This window comes from Saccostrea cucullata, unplaced genomic scaffold (assembly GCF_032062105.1).
Source record: "Saccostrea cucullata isolate Sc308-1 unplaced genomic scaffold, CSIRO_AGI_Scuc_v1 ctg34, whole genome shotgun sequence".
NCBI lineage: Eukaryota > Metazoa > Mollusca > Bivalvia > Ostreida > Ostreidae > Saccostrea > Saccostrea cuccullata.
In genome coordinates this window covers 35,248-50,687 of record NW_026933012.1, presented here as the reverse complement: position 1 = coordinate 50,687, position 15,440 = coordinate 35,248, and the positions used below count along the sequence as shown (strand labels likewise).

The window sequence follows — 15,440 nt, the reverse complement described above, 5'->3', positions numbered from 1 at the left end:
AAAAAAATACTTAAGGACAGTGTTTTCTCTTCTTCGATCCCTCTCAATCTGATTAAAATCAGATCCTTTAATCCGCTCACATAGATCGCTACACAAGGATCAAGATAACCCATTCAGGGTCATCTCCTGATGACCTCTCAATTATCCAATCAAACGTTCACTTCCAAGAATTAAGAAGTATCTCGGAATTCAGTTACAGAAGTAAAAACCCCGATGGCACACGAACGGAAAATCTTGACCTAGTTTCCATATCCTGCCAAGAGAACGACTATAGTCTTTTCTGTAGAGAAATTAAAAAAGTACTTGCTTTTGTCTTGGTTTTGAGCTCTTTGTTTGGCACGAAACGATAACATCTTTCATTTCGACATTCATTTTCCTGAACGTCATTTAAATATGATTTCTCTGACTGGTCAAAATTTTAATGAATATTTTTATTAGAAAGGTCACCAGGAGATGACCCTGAATGGGGTTTCTTCAGATCCTTATGTAGCGATCTATCTGAGCGGATCAAAGAATCGGATTTTAATTAGATTGCAATCCCTCTTATCACCTCGACACATGAACACCGTCACGCATTGTTACAACACACTTTGAAATTTTTTTTTCAAAGTGCGTTGCCACAACGCATTCACTAAAAGGTACATGGACACAAAATTACTGTTGCAGACACTCACGGTAGCTCATTCGGTATTGTGCTCGATCCGTGTTCGGAATGTTGTGAGTTCGAATCTTGGCCGAGATTGACCTAAGTCGATAAAACATAGGTAGCAACTGTTTCTTCGCCATGTGCTCGACACTGAGTTGATGTTGAACACTTCGCTTACCCACATCTTCTTAATCTGATATTTGTAGCAATCTCCTTAAGCTTTCCCCCCTTCTCACGCAACGTGATCATATATGTTTAATCGGTTTATTACCGGTAATAGACTTTTAACTGCCATCGGTAATCAATAATCACCAATTTCATATCTGGCAAGAATGATGCGCAGTGCTCATGTGGAAATTTTTCAAAGTTTTGAAAGTTTTTGGGTAAGAGGGCTATCAAAGAATTTTTTTCTTGATACGAAGACATTTATTAATAACTGTGTTGGGAGAAATTACACATTAGATAAACTAGTGCGAATTAGGCAATTAAGCTTCCAAAAAAACGAGAAAGTGGTTCGTTTAATAGCATTTTTTCTCTAGTGTACACACTGAATATCAAGTAAAATGTACAATTTTGGGAAAAGAGGTTGAGTTTTCGCTGGAAATATTGTTATTTTAGCATAAAAATCTAACAACTGGAGCATATTGTATGACAAAAGAAGAAACAGTGATGCACCGGGGCCTTAAGAAATCAATGTTCCTCAACTCGGAGTGAAAATTTCTTAAACATGATTACCTATGGTGTAAAACAAAGCGAGAAATCTTTCCTGCATTTTAGCAACCACTAACGATAAAGCTTTTAAAATTTTAGAAATATGCGCTTAAAGTAATATTAAACTATTGCAATGATAATTGTTAAGTGTTGATATATATTTTAAAATGGTTTTCCTCTTTCACATACATTATATATTAACTTGAGCAACGGTATCGAGATTATTTTTTACATGATACAAGTAGTACTGCTTGATTTTTACAAAAAATCATTTCCTACATAAATAATAAATAACAGGGTATAGTTTTGAAGTACCGGTATAAAGGGAAAAGTACATTTGAATAAAGTCAGTCATAGTGGATCCATTAACAGACAATCTAAACTCATTTAGTTACTAGGTTTTGACCTTAATAAAGATGAGTTTTTCTTCAGTTATTTGGCCTAATGTTGATTTTTTTTTTCACTCAATGATTCTGACCTTACCGGCACGCCATACTTAAGCTCTCAGACTGAGAGGACAAGAATCATGCAAAGATTAGTTTGATGTATAGCTAGAGGAACTTGGCATTCGTGTTGGGAGTTCTAACCCCTAATACAAACTGTGAAAGAATGAGAACACTGAGATTTATACATCCCTTCTTGATATTAGGTAAGTTGTGTTTAAATTATGATGCTATTTATTCTCCGGAGTGGAAAGACAACATATGGAGCTGTAAGCTGTAGGATTGGTTAATTATTTTGTTGACGTTAGTTTTAATTACAGTAAAAGCTACATCTGGAATATTGCCACCGGTACATCAGCACTTTAGTCTTATGTGACCCTTCATTCACCTTTCTGACCTAATTTAACCTGTGGCTACCTTGGTCAGTACAGCAGCTAGGTCCTGTAATAAAACTATAATTTCCAGATGAACATGAAGTGTGCATTTTCCCCCAAAGTGAAAGGATAGACATCCAATATTTTTAGATACTAGTACATGAATGATGATAAAGAAATGTGAAGAATGATATAAAATGTATTATTTAAAACTATCATGCATAAATAAAATATTTAAACTTCTCCTTGTGACTTGTGTGGCTCAAGTGAAGGATGTACATAGTAAAGTAACTAGAATTGACCTTTGTCCCTCTTAAAGAATTCTGAAGAAAGAGTCATAAGTCATGCATATGAAGCTTAAAATGTGAAGGACCACCCTTTTTGATGATTGGGTACAAATATTTTGGAGGGACTAGAAAGAACCCCCCCCCCTTCTTTGGAAAAGAGATTGTAGATCAACGTCATTCTTTTTTATGTGCCCAGATCGATAATTCGGGGCATATATTGTTTTTGTCCTGTCTGTCTGTCTGTTTGTCTAGCTGCCTCAGTGTCTGTCTGTTTGTCTCTCTGTCTGTCTGTTGTCAACTTTAACCTTCGCCATAACTTTTGAACCGTGAGAGATAGAGACTTCATATTTGGTATGCATACTCCACTAAATAAGCTCTTTCCATTGACATCAAGGTCAATGACCTTGTGACTGTGACTTATATGCTAACAAGATGTGTCTGTGAAATGGCACTGCGCCCGGAGGCAACAAAGTTCAAAAAAGCTATTTTTAGCATATAGATCACAGATAAGGTCACAAGGTCATGATTGACCTTGGTGTCATTTGAAAGAACTTAATTAGTGGAGTATGCGTACCAATTATGAAGTCTCAATCTCCTATGGTTTAAAAGTTATGGCGAAAGTTATAGTTGACAACAGACAGACAGACAGGACAAAACAATATACGCCCCGATCTATCGATCTGGGCGCATAAAATAGCTTTTTCGAACTTTCGCCATAACATCTGAACCATAGGGGATAGAGGAAAATTACATCCACTATACTTAAAAGAAGTGGGATCCCCCCCCCGCACAAGTGATAAGTAACACATAATTCAAAAGTGGGTATATCTGTCGGTGAGCTATACCTTATATACTGTTTCCTATTAGGGTAGGTACTGACTGTCCACAAAAATATGTCGAGTTGTTAAGGCTGTTTTCTGTCCACTATGTCAAATCTTTTATACAGCCATCAAAATTCTTTGCTATTCCTCCTGCAAATAGTGCATAGAAAATACAAAGAGAACGGCATCTACGACGTTTGTCCATACAGCTCGTGGGAAACATTTGACGTGTCAAAAATGACATCATCAAACTATTTCTTAATGCTATACTTACTGGCCATTAATTCATTAAGTTTTTCCTTTTTGGTTTGACTGTACACGGTAGTTCAGTCTGTAGAGCGCTGGCTCCGGGGTCGGGAGGTCGGGAGTGAATTTCGGTCGAGACTGACCTAAGTCGATCAGTGAAGTGAAAGTTGCAGGTCCTTTTTTCTTTTTTTTTTTTTTTTGGGGGGGGGGGGGGGGGGGCTGGCCTTATTGTCGATTTACACATAAAATCGGTGGACATTGTAGGTAGAATCCAGAGCCAGCATGTTTCCTTCTCCGCCTCATTGACGTGACCTGTGGGTTTTTATTTCACTGGGTGCACAACACATTTTCCCCATGTGTTCCTTCATTCCCAACTTATTTTTTTAAATCTCACAACTACGAGTGCATTTACTTCCACTTATCAACTCTCAGTGAGTCCTTGATCTGTCCAACTCTGGTGCTGTAGATTTTTCTTCAAGGAATATCTGAGCTCAACAAAATAATTAATACAAACGGGTCTTTGCACTTTCACATTAATGGATTTAGAGGCGGGGATTTTAATCTTAATTTTAGTTCATACATTTTTTTCATTAGAATCTTCGAATTCTTTGAGTATTTAAGAGCCATTCTCTGTAATGATTTGAAATTTTATATAGGAGCTGTGGCACGCATATTCTCAGAATTTCTCCAAACTCTCTATGATAAAAGTCATTGATACCGTAAACTGAAATCAGGCAAAAATTGGTTGCTATGTTGTATAGTTACCATGGCAACATGTCTTAAAGTTCGAAAAATGGCACTTTTAACATGTTTAGAGCCCCATAGTTAACATTTGCGGCAAAGCAAACAATTGGCAATGACTGTTTCCAAAAGTTGAAGGTCAGATGTCTCAAATGCTTGATAAACATGTTTGGTTAATCAACTATTACATACGTTACTATGGTAACAAAGTATTCAAAAGTAAAAAAATTCATTGAATTTTATAAAGTCATACACGTAAAAATAAAAAGCAATTATGGGATGAAATGTGACCAAATAATATAAAAAGAGCCTTGAAACATATACCAAGAACAAAATATGATATTTCATTTTGGTTGGCAATGGTTGCCAAGGTTTTTATACCACAGAGAGCCTTCTAAGTAACACGATGTATGTTTAAATCTGATCCTATCTTTTTAAAAAAGCACATTTCCTCATAACTTTTGTTCAATTTTATAAGATGTTGGTGTGCTCCAAGCTTTCCCATTTGAAAAAATTCAGATTAGATTCTAAAAATAGAGCGTTGCTATGGAAATAAGCAGAAAATATAAGGCTTAAAAACCTAAAAAATATTTTCTTTCCTTGGATACGTACCCTTAAATGTAGATTCCCAAAACTTTTATGATTGATGTTTTTTAACAGCTAACTTGACTTTTAATTGTGACTTTCATCCAATCTCTAAGTGGATGCAAGAATTTGGCACACAGGGTTTAATATTGATATAAAGTTCACAAAATCGAACATTTTCCCTTCTTGGTAACCATAGCAACAGTGTTGTTTTATTCGTCAAATTTTATCAATATATGATATTCAACTTCAGTTCTAACAGATAAGTACTATTCAAGCTGAGTCCTTTAATTTGTTTCTTGATTAAATGGCAATTTAATTCTTAATGCAGCGAAAAATAATTCACTTTTAAGCACTAGTACTTTATTTCCATGGTAACTCTGCAAAGTAGCAATTAGACCCAATTTTTCTTATGGTTTTGGTGTTGCAAGGTCCTAAGAATACATATTTGCCAGTCTTGAATTTTCATGTTTTTCCTCAAGACAGTAGCATTAACCCAATCTTAGTTACTGGTTTTGCATGGTTACACTGTGTTACCATGGCAACCATAAAAGTTATTTATAGAATAATATTGCTTATACTTATATACTTAAGGTCAAACATTTTCATTGTTTTTCTTAAGTCGTTGATTGAATTTGTGCATGTAACACCTACCATTAGTGAATACGGCGTGTTTTTCCACATATTTCAGCATTTTAAATGTATTCCAAATGTACCCTTGGTTACCACTTACTTAGAGATATATTCTAAACAGTTTCTTTACAGTTTAAGTGACATCAAGGTGTCATGTTTTTGTGAGAATGGTTTGTTTGCTTTTTCTAGTTTTTATTAAGCCACAGTCAAGATTTAAAGTGGCTGAAAATCTCGATTTTTCAAACTTTTCCGGCTGTTGCCATAGCAACCGAGACACATAGCAACGAAATTTTGTTTGATATTTGTTTCTTGTGTCAAGTACTAAGCATGGGTGAAGTTTCATCAAAATCGGTGACAATTCGTGGCAACGAAGTTTAAGTGGTTACAGAGAGTGGCTATTAATTAATAGTTAATACCTGTGTTACTTTTAAAAAAAAATCAGGTTTCATTTTTTCAGTGTATGGACTACTGAGGTTATCGTTAGGAGAATTTATGCCTTATAAGATTCGGTTCACGGTGGTGAAATCTCTGACAGGAGGGAGACAGGGACCCACAACTTCATGTCCTGACAGCACCCGGCAGATTTCACTGACGCAGTATTTACAGGACAAGAATGATTTGATTCCTCTGGACATTGATTACATTAGCGTGCAGTTTATCAACAGTGAGATTTTTATTTTCTATAGTCAGTTCGTTGAGGTGTATAAACAGTAAAAATACAAAATTCATCCTTCGATCCGAATCTTACCTACATAAGTTTTATATTGAATTAGTGATACTGGCTGATATTTATTTTGCATATCGCGGTATTCCTGCTCTTTTTCAGTAACAACGAAATCTCCGATACGGAGTGTTTTGGTGCCACCTGGTGGAGGGCCCTGTTACCAGGATCTGGCCAGTTCAGAAGATGTCATTCCTTCATCGAAAGTCCATGGCTCCTGTAAAGGACTGAAACATACCGATAACATTAACACCGAGACCATTTTGGTAAAGAAGACGTTTAAAGAATCATGTCGACTGAAAATCTCACGTAAGAACAATTTAAGTACTGGTATTTAGTTAAAGAATTACGTCACAATGCTTTACAGGGGAAAATTTGTAGTTTTATTGCCATTTTATGTTTGGGTAGGAAAAATATTTGGGGATTCCTCTTTCAAAGATCTTCTTTGCCACTTTACCCACAAATAAGAGATATCTTTACTGTATTTGAAAAGAGAGTTCATAGTACCATTTTTTATTTAGCTGAAGATGTTGAGGGAAAGTGTTATAATGTTGCAGACATGTAATATCTTAATGCCCTCCTTGTTTACAGGTGAGTGTAACGAGACTGTGTATGATGCTCACTGTGTGCCCTGTGGCAGTGGCTGTACAGAGGACTGTTACGTGGTGAGTGGGACTTGTAAAGGGGAGTATGTGTGTGAGGAGCCCTATACAGATCTGTTCTGTAACACAAGTAAGCATGTTCTCACTCATTTCAGCATGTCAGCATGGTTTTAGCAAAGATTGGTCATGTCAGCAAGACTCACTGCAGACAAAACAGGGTTTGGGTTTCCTGTAAGCTCATTTGAAAGGTTTCTTGGGTACAATCTTCTGCTTTTAAAAATATTTCTTACTGTATTTTTTTCCATTCAGCTTGTGAAGGCGATAGATACGGACCCTTGTGTGGTGAGACATGTAGCCCGAATTGCCTCACTCAGCCTCAGTCTGGGGACCGGAACTGTTCACAGTCAGACGGAACCTGTCTATTGGGCTGTTTAACAGGCTGGCAGGGGAACAAATGCGACAAAAGTAATTAAAAAAATAAACATTCAAAGTTTATTCACATGAAAAATAAAAAAATAGAGAAAGTATGTGTCCTTTGATAATGTATTGAATTCTAATATATTTCAACTTGATAAGTAGATGGACATCTGTTTTATGTGCCTGAATCGATAGATCGGGGCATATATTGTTTTTATCCTGTCTCTCTGCTTGTCTGTCTGTTTATCTGTTTGTCTGTCTGTTGTCAACTTTAACCTTCGATATAACTTTTGAACCATAGGAGATAGAGACTTCATACTTCGTATGCATACTTCACTAATTAAGTTCTTTCAAATGACACCAAGGTCAATGACCTTTGACCATAACTGTGACCTATATGCTAAAATAGCTTTTTCGAACTTTCGCCATAACTTTTGAACCATAAGAGATAGAGACTTTATATTTGGTATGCCTACTTCACTAAATTTCTTTCAAATGACACCAAGGTCAATGACATTTGACCTTGACTGTGACCTAAAAATGTGCTAAAAATAGCTTTTTCGAACTGTGTTGCCGCCGGGCGCATAGTGTTTCACAAACACATCTTGTTTATTTTGTAGTTTGTTCACCCGGTACATTCGGAGATGGATGTAAAAGTACATGTATTGGGAACTGCCTTGAAGGAGACACTTGTTCTCACATCAATGGGACCTGTCCCCGGGGTTGTGATAAAGGGTGGGAAAATTTCCATCCTTGTGATAAGTGTAAGTAGTGTTAGTGTATAATAATCTCTGTAGCTACATACACCGTGCATAGAAGGGAATGTTTAATTTAATAATGTTACTGTACTAAATGTAAGTAAAAAAAAAAAAAAATTAGTGTGTTCTTTGACAGTAATTTTAATCTGCAATTTTGTGTTACTGGAGAGTGTCGTGAGTTAAAATTTGTGGTGACTGATTACAGTTGGCTAAACATGAATATTGTGATTACTAATTTCAATGAAAAATTCTTCCAAAATAACATTTTTTTGGTATTTTGAAGAAAGAACAAACTTCTAGCAAAGAAGTTAGAATATGTACATATCGGTATAATTTGATAGAAGTCTAACATGTACTTTGCGTTTAGATCAAAGGCTTCATTCATGTATAAATTCTTTGACAGATATCTTTTTTAACAAAGAAAACAGTACATGGACTCGCTTGTTTAGTTCTTTTGATTTCTAAGACGTCATTTAAATGCAACTTATTTTGGCGGGCAGCTTGTACAAACAACACGTATGGTGTCGGCTGCTCCCAAACCTGCAGTACAGGATGTGTCGACGGCGAATGTGATAGAAGAAATGGAACGTGTTTGAAGGGATGTCGAGAAGGATATAGGGGACCCAAATGTTCAAGTATGATATACATGTACTAGTATCTCAAAATAAAATTTCCAACATTTTATTGGGTCTTTGTCCATTCTGTCTTTACTGGAATAAATGTTTAGGTCTTAAGATTCAGTAGGACAGACTGAAAGATAAATTCTTAGTTTCATTAAATTTTTGAACTTTCCAAACAAGGACGCCTTCCAAATGTTTGATATGCTTATCATTTTCTTTGGTGATCGAGTGTTTAGTTTATACAGGTAATAAAAATTCACTCAAAAAATTTACAATGCAGAGTGCCCCAAAGGAACATACGGGAAGAACTGTGCATTTAACTGTGGAAAATTCTGTGGGAACGGGACGTGTGACTTAGTCACCGGAACTTGTCCACAGGGACAGTGTGCTAGAGGGTGGAGTGGTCTCAAGTGTGATGTGGGTAAGAGGATTACTTTATTACATTCGTAACAGAAATTTACTTTTAAACTACGGATCAGGTTTGTGTTTCAATACAGCGGTAAGCAAATTTTTATTTGTAAATGCGAAATAATACATGTCACAAAAATTAATGTATTTGCATTTCTATTATTTTCTAATGTTTCAGATACCTGTTTGTATACATATGGTAAGTATAATCAAATATAGGGGGTTTAATATTGCGCAGTATTTATGAAAAAGGTTAAGATAAAAAAACAGAGATTGATCTTTTAAAAAGTCAATAAAAATACAACTCTATGAAGATGGCATAAAACACAGTAGCCTGTAATATCCAGAGGTCAGGTGCCTAGGAGGATTAAGCATCCCCTATTGACCGGTCACATCCGCTGTGAGATCCATCTATCTATCAAGTTACATTGTCAAATTCGATATAAAAACAAAGGCCTAACAATTGGTGTGAAACAAATCGCCAAAATACGATCCAATTATAAGTTATACAATGTTTTTGCCAACAAGGTCATGGAATTTACGAAATGCTGACTTCATACAAGGTTGTTGAAATCCCTGGAACATCATTTACCAGTCGCCTGCTCCAGTTATGATCGTTCTTGAAGCATGCTCTTGAGTACCAAATGAGGAGATGTAAACACCGTATGCAGGTACAAGCTGGATATAACTAGTGATGAGATAAAAAAGAATGTTGATGATGGAAAGGCGGAAGCAATCTCTCTTATCACACAATTCAGTTGTTCGTTGGCTTATTGTCTATAGTCTTTGAAACATACCAAGATTAGAAGATTTTGCAGACTATTTGCCGTCTCTTCATTAATTTAAGTTCGAATTGTTATATGAATATTAATGGACGTATTTATTGTTAATTGATAAAACATTTCTTTATCCAAATAACAAAAAAAAACTCGTGAGCAAGGCAACAGCAATTTCTTGTCATGTAGATATTTTTTTTAATTCCCCTCAATAGGAAAATAAAATCAAAAGGTCAGTAAAAAAAGTAAAATGAGTGCCCATCAGAATTCAAACAGTATGTTGGAACACATGGTCTCCAAAGACAACAGAAATTTTCCAATGAGGAGCTCTAGCATTCCTGTAATATCAACTTAAGAATACTTGTGTCTGGAATCAGAGTGACTTTTAATAAAGTTGATGACTTATCAAAAGATTTTAAGATTTCTGACTTCCATTTTTATTGAAAAAGCAATTCTGTATGATATTAAAAAACACTTCAGTTTTTAGCTCTACTGGTCAGAGAACAGAGGAGCTTATGCGATAGTAAGGTGTCCGTCGTCCATCCGTCTGTGTAGCTGTCCGTCTGTCTGCATGTAAACAATTTTTCAAAACGGTACTCCTCCTATAGTTTTATTCTGATTTCAATATAACTTGGCACACAAGTAGACCACAATTACATACATAATTGTATTTATTGCTGTCTGTTGCGAAGTTTCAAATCCAAGTGCTACTTTTCCTTAGTTATACGTACAGACCAGTAGAGCTACAGTCTCATCAGAGACTTCTGGTTATCATATGGTGAGGAATGATTATGTATACGAGTAGTTCTCATGAGATATGATGTTGTTAACTTGGACGATTTCAAATTTTCTAAAAATTCTCTCAGAGTCTTTGAGAATCCACCTCTGATTTACACATTTAGAATATATTGTAACACAGTACGTATGATTTTTCTTTCGTACAGCTGATTGTATTTTTGTAAGACGTAATAAATATAGGGGATATGAAGAGCGCTTAAATCACTCAACCGGCGATGTACTTGTATATCTCTTTGTAAGGATTTTTATGAAGTTTAGAAATCCCATTTACATGTATATCCAATTTTTGATTCCTCGACACCAAAATATATTTAATCACAAAAGGGTGTAGTCTTGTATTCCACCATATTTCAAGATAAGTACTACACCTTGTACTAGTATTACCTACAAATATATATCGACTTTTGCTTCCAAAATTTTTAATTACAAGAAAACTTTACAGGGCCGCAATATCGAATATCTGAACCTAATCCTCCATCTTGGTCATATTCCTCTTCATCATATACACTGTAACATCTTAAGCGTAAGTAAATAAAATATTCCTGCTCTTCTAGGATTTGATTAAGTCAAGTAGACAAAAAGAATATTTTTTTAATAGGCCTATTGCTTTACAAAGGTTTTGTTAGTTATTTCCATTCTTATGTTGATACGATGTATTCCGGTGAGCTTGAGATAAAAGATACCACAGAGTCTGACACATCATATTTGGGTATTTTACTTAAGAAAAATGTTGATGGTAATCTAATAACCAAATTCTATGATAAAAGTGATGACTTTGATTTTTCAGTCGTCAACCCTTAGTTTTGCAGCAGTATACCTTCATCACCTGCATGCGGAGTTTTTGATTAATTCAATATGCAAGAGAATGCTCTACGTATGTACAATTTCTTAAACAAAGTTAGTTATTGACAAACAAGTTGATGAAGCAAGAATATCTGCAGTCTCGTTTAAAGTCATCATTTGATAAGTTGGTTGATACAATGACCTTGTCGGCAAATACAGTTTTTCATTAACTCAAATGATGACTGATATTTTTCATATCGATCTACACAGTGTATTATTTTTTCCCCTTTATTTCTCGATCATGACAAGGAGCATACGGCGGGTGTGACCAGTTGGCAGGGGATGCTCATTCCTACATGGTACCTGATCCCACCTCTGATGTTTTGGAGGTCTTTGTTCGCTCTGTTCCTATTTTGTAATGTTTAATGGACTTTTGAATCCTGTTCGTACCTCCATATATTTTATTCACAAATCGCGAAACTATATTTATCAGAATTTACATGCTTAAATCATACGTGTACATTTATCTTGATGTAGATCATTAACTATAGTTAACGATCATTAATACTTTGCAGATTTAATAATGGTTTTGCAAGATAAATTATGATTTACAGTGCACATTTTGCCAATCATTTTTTATCTTCATAAAATACAATTTACACTCATAAACTATAGCTAAGATTTGTTAAAATATTTAATGAATCTAACCACCATTTAGTTCATTTTTCATTATCTCGCGGAAGCAATCGCCCGGGACATTACTTCATGTAACTGTATGTCATTGTCATACGTAGGTTCCCTTAAAAATGAAAAGAAAAATTCTGCATCACAATAAACAAAATTTTTTAAGTAATTTTTCTTCTTCTCGTTTGGTACATATGTAGCAGCAATACTCGTGCAGTTATCTTTGTCTGATCAGCACAAAAGGCTGAAATGGCGACAGGGTTCATTTTATTGCTGATAAAAAAAATAGTCTCTATCAGTAATGTTTAGAGATTTGAAATGTAGATTAACATAGTTAATTATAAACTGTAGGTAACTCGATAGATTTAATTTTTAAACTTTTAAAGTATGTTTAAAGTATCTTTCTTGTGAATTTGACCTACCATGCCATGTGATAGGTCTTGCATTTTCTTACCTTAGCATTGATATGTTTGGGTTATTTTCAAACAGTTCGATATTTTCAATTTTCTCATTAAATCAACATAAACCTTTTTTGTACAGAGGAGAGATGGTGGGATTTTTTCACATTCCTGGTGGGTTGTGGGATTGGGGTCGGAATCGCTGCCATTCTAATGATTACTGTTTTTGTCATCTACAAGTAAGTTGGGTTTGCTGGAATGCTTCGAAAGTAGTCATACTGACCGTCATATTATTTAACCTTGCTCAATAATTAATAGAGAAGTTTTTGAAAGCAGAATTCATTGAGATTGAAAGGAGAACAGCATGTTACGTGTCATCTTTATAAATCTTCAGGAAAGTAAAACTAGAAAGACAGACATGTTGATTACGATGATTTTTGTGATACTAGTGATGCAATGTATTAAGTCTACACTTTTTGTTAAATGAAAAACTTCTAAATATAAACTTTTCCATAACTACATAAAAATCTAAATAATATTTATTTTAAACTTTAATTGTAAAATTTCATTTCCTTTAAACATTACCGTTTATTCAAAACTAATGAAGCTTCAAATATGATGAAAATTTTGGAATTAAGATTATAAATACTACACGGTTGTGCTTTATAGATTTCGATGCCAGACTACCTCGCGGCCAATGAATCGGGCCGATCATACAAACGCCAGACAAGATGAACAAATGGAGCTGGCCCAAGGCTACAAACTCTAACCCCCTCCTCCTTAATTTCCAGGTTCATGAGAAGTCGCAGAGAGACCAGGTTTATGAATGGGTCCCAACAGGCCGTCACAGGGGGTGTTGTACAATTGAATGTCTTTAAGTAGTTAGAGACATTCCTATATAGATGTGATAGAAACTAAAGAAACTTTTGATCAATGGTGGATGTAAAAACTAGCAAAGATATTGTTGCATCATTGTTAACTTGCAATTGATGATAAAATTATATCAGATGAAATTATCTAATGAAAAGTGTCAACCAATTCAATAAATTCATCCATCATTATCAATAGGGATAAGTGTATGTATAGTGTTACGTATGTCGACCACTTTTGTGACTTTGTCAGACACGATGTTGTACTTTTGCACTGCCGTATTGTGTTACATGTTCTACCTATTTTGGTGTTAAAAAAATCAATGCATGACAATAAACCAAAAATTAATTTAAAATGTATGTAATTTTATATACAAGTAACATTTAGCATTTACCAATTGAAAACTTATTATCGGTTTTCACATATTTTATAATTTGTATAAAGACTAGTCGCATGTAGGAGCTAGTTTGAATTGTCATTTTTTGGTTACAAAGAGTATATATTAGTTGTTGTTAATTGTGAAGTAAGTTTATTGTTTTTATTAGCTCTACTGATCAGTTTATGCGAATGTAAGGTTTCCATCGTTCGTCCGTCTATTTGTCTTGTCTAGCTGTCCAGCTGTCTGTAAAGATTTTCAAAACTTTACTCCTCCAAAAATTTTGGAATGATTTTAATATAACTAGGCACATAGTCAAGTAGACTACTATAAGATATATAATTTAGTGCATCGAATTTTGAACTTTTCTCTACCTTTGAGAAAAATGAACCAGTGGAGCTACAGTCTCATCAGAGACTTCTGGTTATAATTTTACGCTTGCAAAATCACTAGTATTTTAGATAAAAATATTATATTTAACACTTTTATGCACTGAACACCTTACCAGGTAATCATCACGATGGACTAAATCTCACTTAATATATGTAGCCCCATTTTTAACCTCTATTGATCAAAGATTATATCTCAATATCAAAGTTGTGTTGTAATGCAGGTAGAGTATACTATAGATAGTTGAGGTGACAATTTTCTTTTCCTTTAATATAACCAATAGACAGTCTATCGGATTATAAACTTACCTTTCAAATCTCCAATAAAGTACATATCTCGACAACTTATACCTCATTTTACTGTGAATTTTTTTATGACAAAAGATTATTTTTACTGATACATTTGGATAGTATTTTTTATGTTTAGTATTACAAATATTTCTTTGATTTTGTATTTTTGAATACATGTACATGTACTAGTAATTACAAGTTTAAAGAGGGGAATTAAAATCAATTGTAAATAATATTACATTTAATTAGATGAAAAAATATTAATTGCTTTATAATTAGTGATACATGTATATTCTAATTTGATTTTTCTTTTTATACTCCTTAGTATTGAAATATGCAAAATAGAATATCCTCTGAATGTTTTATGTGTATGTAAATGCTACATCTTTTATCAAAGTTGTGGATTGTATTGGTGCTAATGGTTTGTTAGAAAGGTGATTTTTTATACATTTGTAAGTATATTAATATTTAAGAATATCATTTTATAGCTAAAGAGTATGTGACCGTATACATGGTTGATGGGATATTTATATGGGATATATTTATATTTGTTGTGTTTAGCAAAAAAGAAAATGCCATAATAAATGTTTCTTAAACTATTAGAGAAAACACTACTTGTAATAAATTTGTACATTATTGTAAGAATTAGGGTCGACATTATTCAGATTTTGTATAGTTTTATAAATTCTTCATTCTGTAAATGGAAGCTTCAATGTATTATGTTGCGTTAACTTTACTGTATCCTTTTAAATCTTAACAAAATAAGTTTACATTGTACATCCTTTAGTGATCTGTAAGTTTGCACTGTAACTCAATGAAAAAAAACTATATTTTTCATTGAAGGGAAAGTTAGATAAAACTTTTTCCCCTTTCCTTAAAGTATTTTGTTAATTGTGAGCATCATTGTATTCCATAGTTATACATGTAACCATGGCTGTAAGCACAAAAAGAATGTTTTTTTTGAATGTCCGACTTCAGAAAATGTTTGAATGTAGTTGTTGAAGTAAATGGGAAATTATATCTCTGTGTCTTTCTTACCTATCAATTTAAAAGTAACTACAG

The 15,440-nt window shown here is 34.1% G+C and overlaps 1 protein-coding gene across 2 annotated transcripts; it reads left to right on the top strand.

The window, feature by feature from the left end:
• The first annotated feature begins 1,875 nt into the window (after positions 1–1,875).
• LOC134236914 (scavenger receptor class F member 1-like) lies at positions 1,876–14,583 on the top strand. Of its 2 annotated transcripts, none has more exons than XM_062719083.1 (11): positions 1,876–2,006; positions 5,945–6,151; positions 6,314–6,517; positions 6,800–6,940; positions 7,120–7,275; positions 7,848–7,991; positions 8,486–8,620; positions 8,886–9,026; positions 9,192–9,212; positions 12,595–12,691; positions 13,244–14,583. In XM_062719083.1, the coding sequence occupies exons 1-11, from the start codon at positions 1,967–1,969 to the stop codon at positions 13,332–13,334; spliced, it is 1,377 nt and encodes a 458-aa protein (XP_062575067.1). In that variant the 5' UTR covers positions 1,876–1,966; the 3' UTR covers positions 13,335–14,583. The 2 variants fall into 2 exon arrangements, with proteins under 2 accessions (XP_062575067.1, XP_062575066.1); XM_062719082.1 differs by having other exon boundaries at positions 13,122–13,386.
• Positions 14,584–15,440: the final 857 nt, after the last annotated feature.

Bases quoted from the DNA above. Each gene is read 5' to 3' on its own strand.
- LOC134236914 (XM_062719082.1), top strand. From the start codon at position 1,967: ATGAGAACACTGAGATTTATACATCCCTTCTTGATATTAG. The intron at 6,152-6,313 runs GTGAGATTTTTA...GCTCTTTTTCAG, and splicing joins TAGCGTGCAGTTTATCAACA to TAACAACGAAATCTCCGATA. The intron at 9,027-9,191 runs GTAAGAGGATTA...CTAATGTTTCAG, and splicing joins TGGTCTCAAGTGTGATGTGG to ATACCTGTTTGTATACATAT.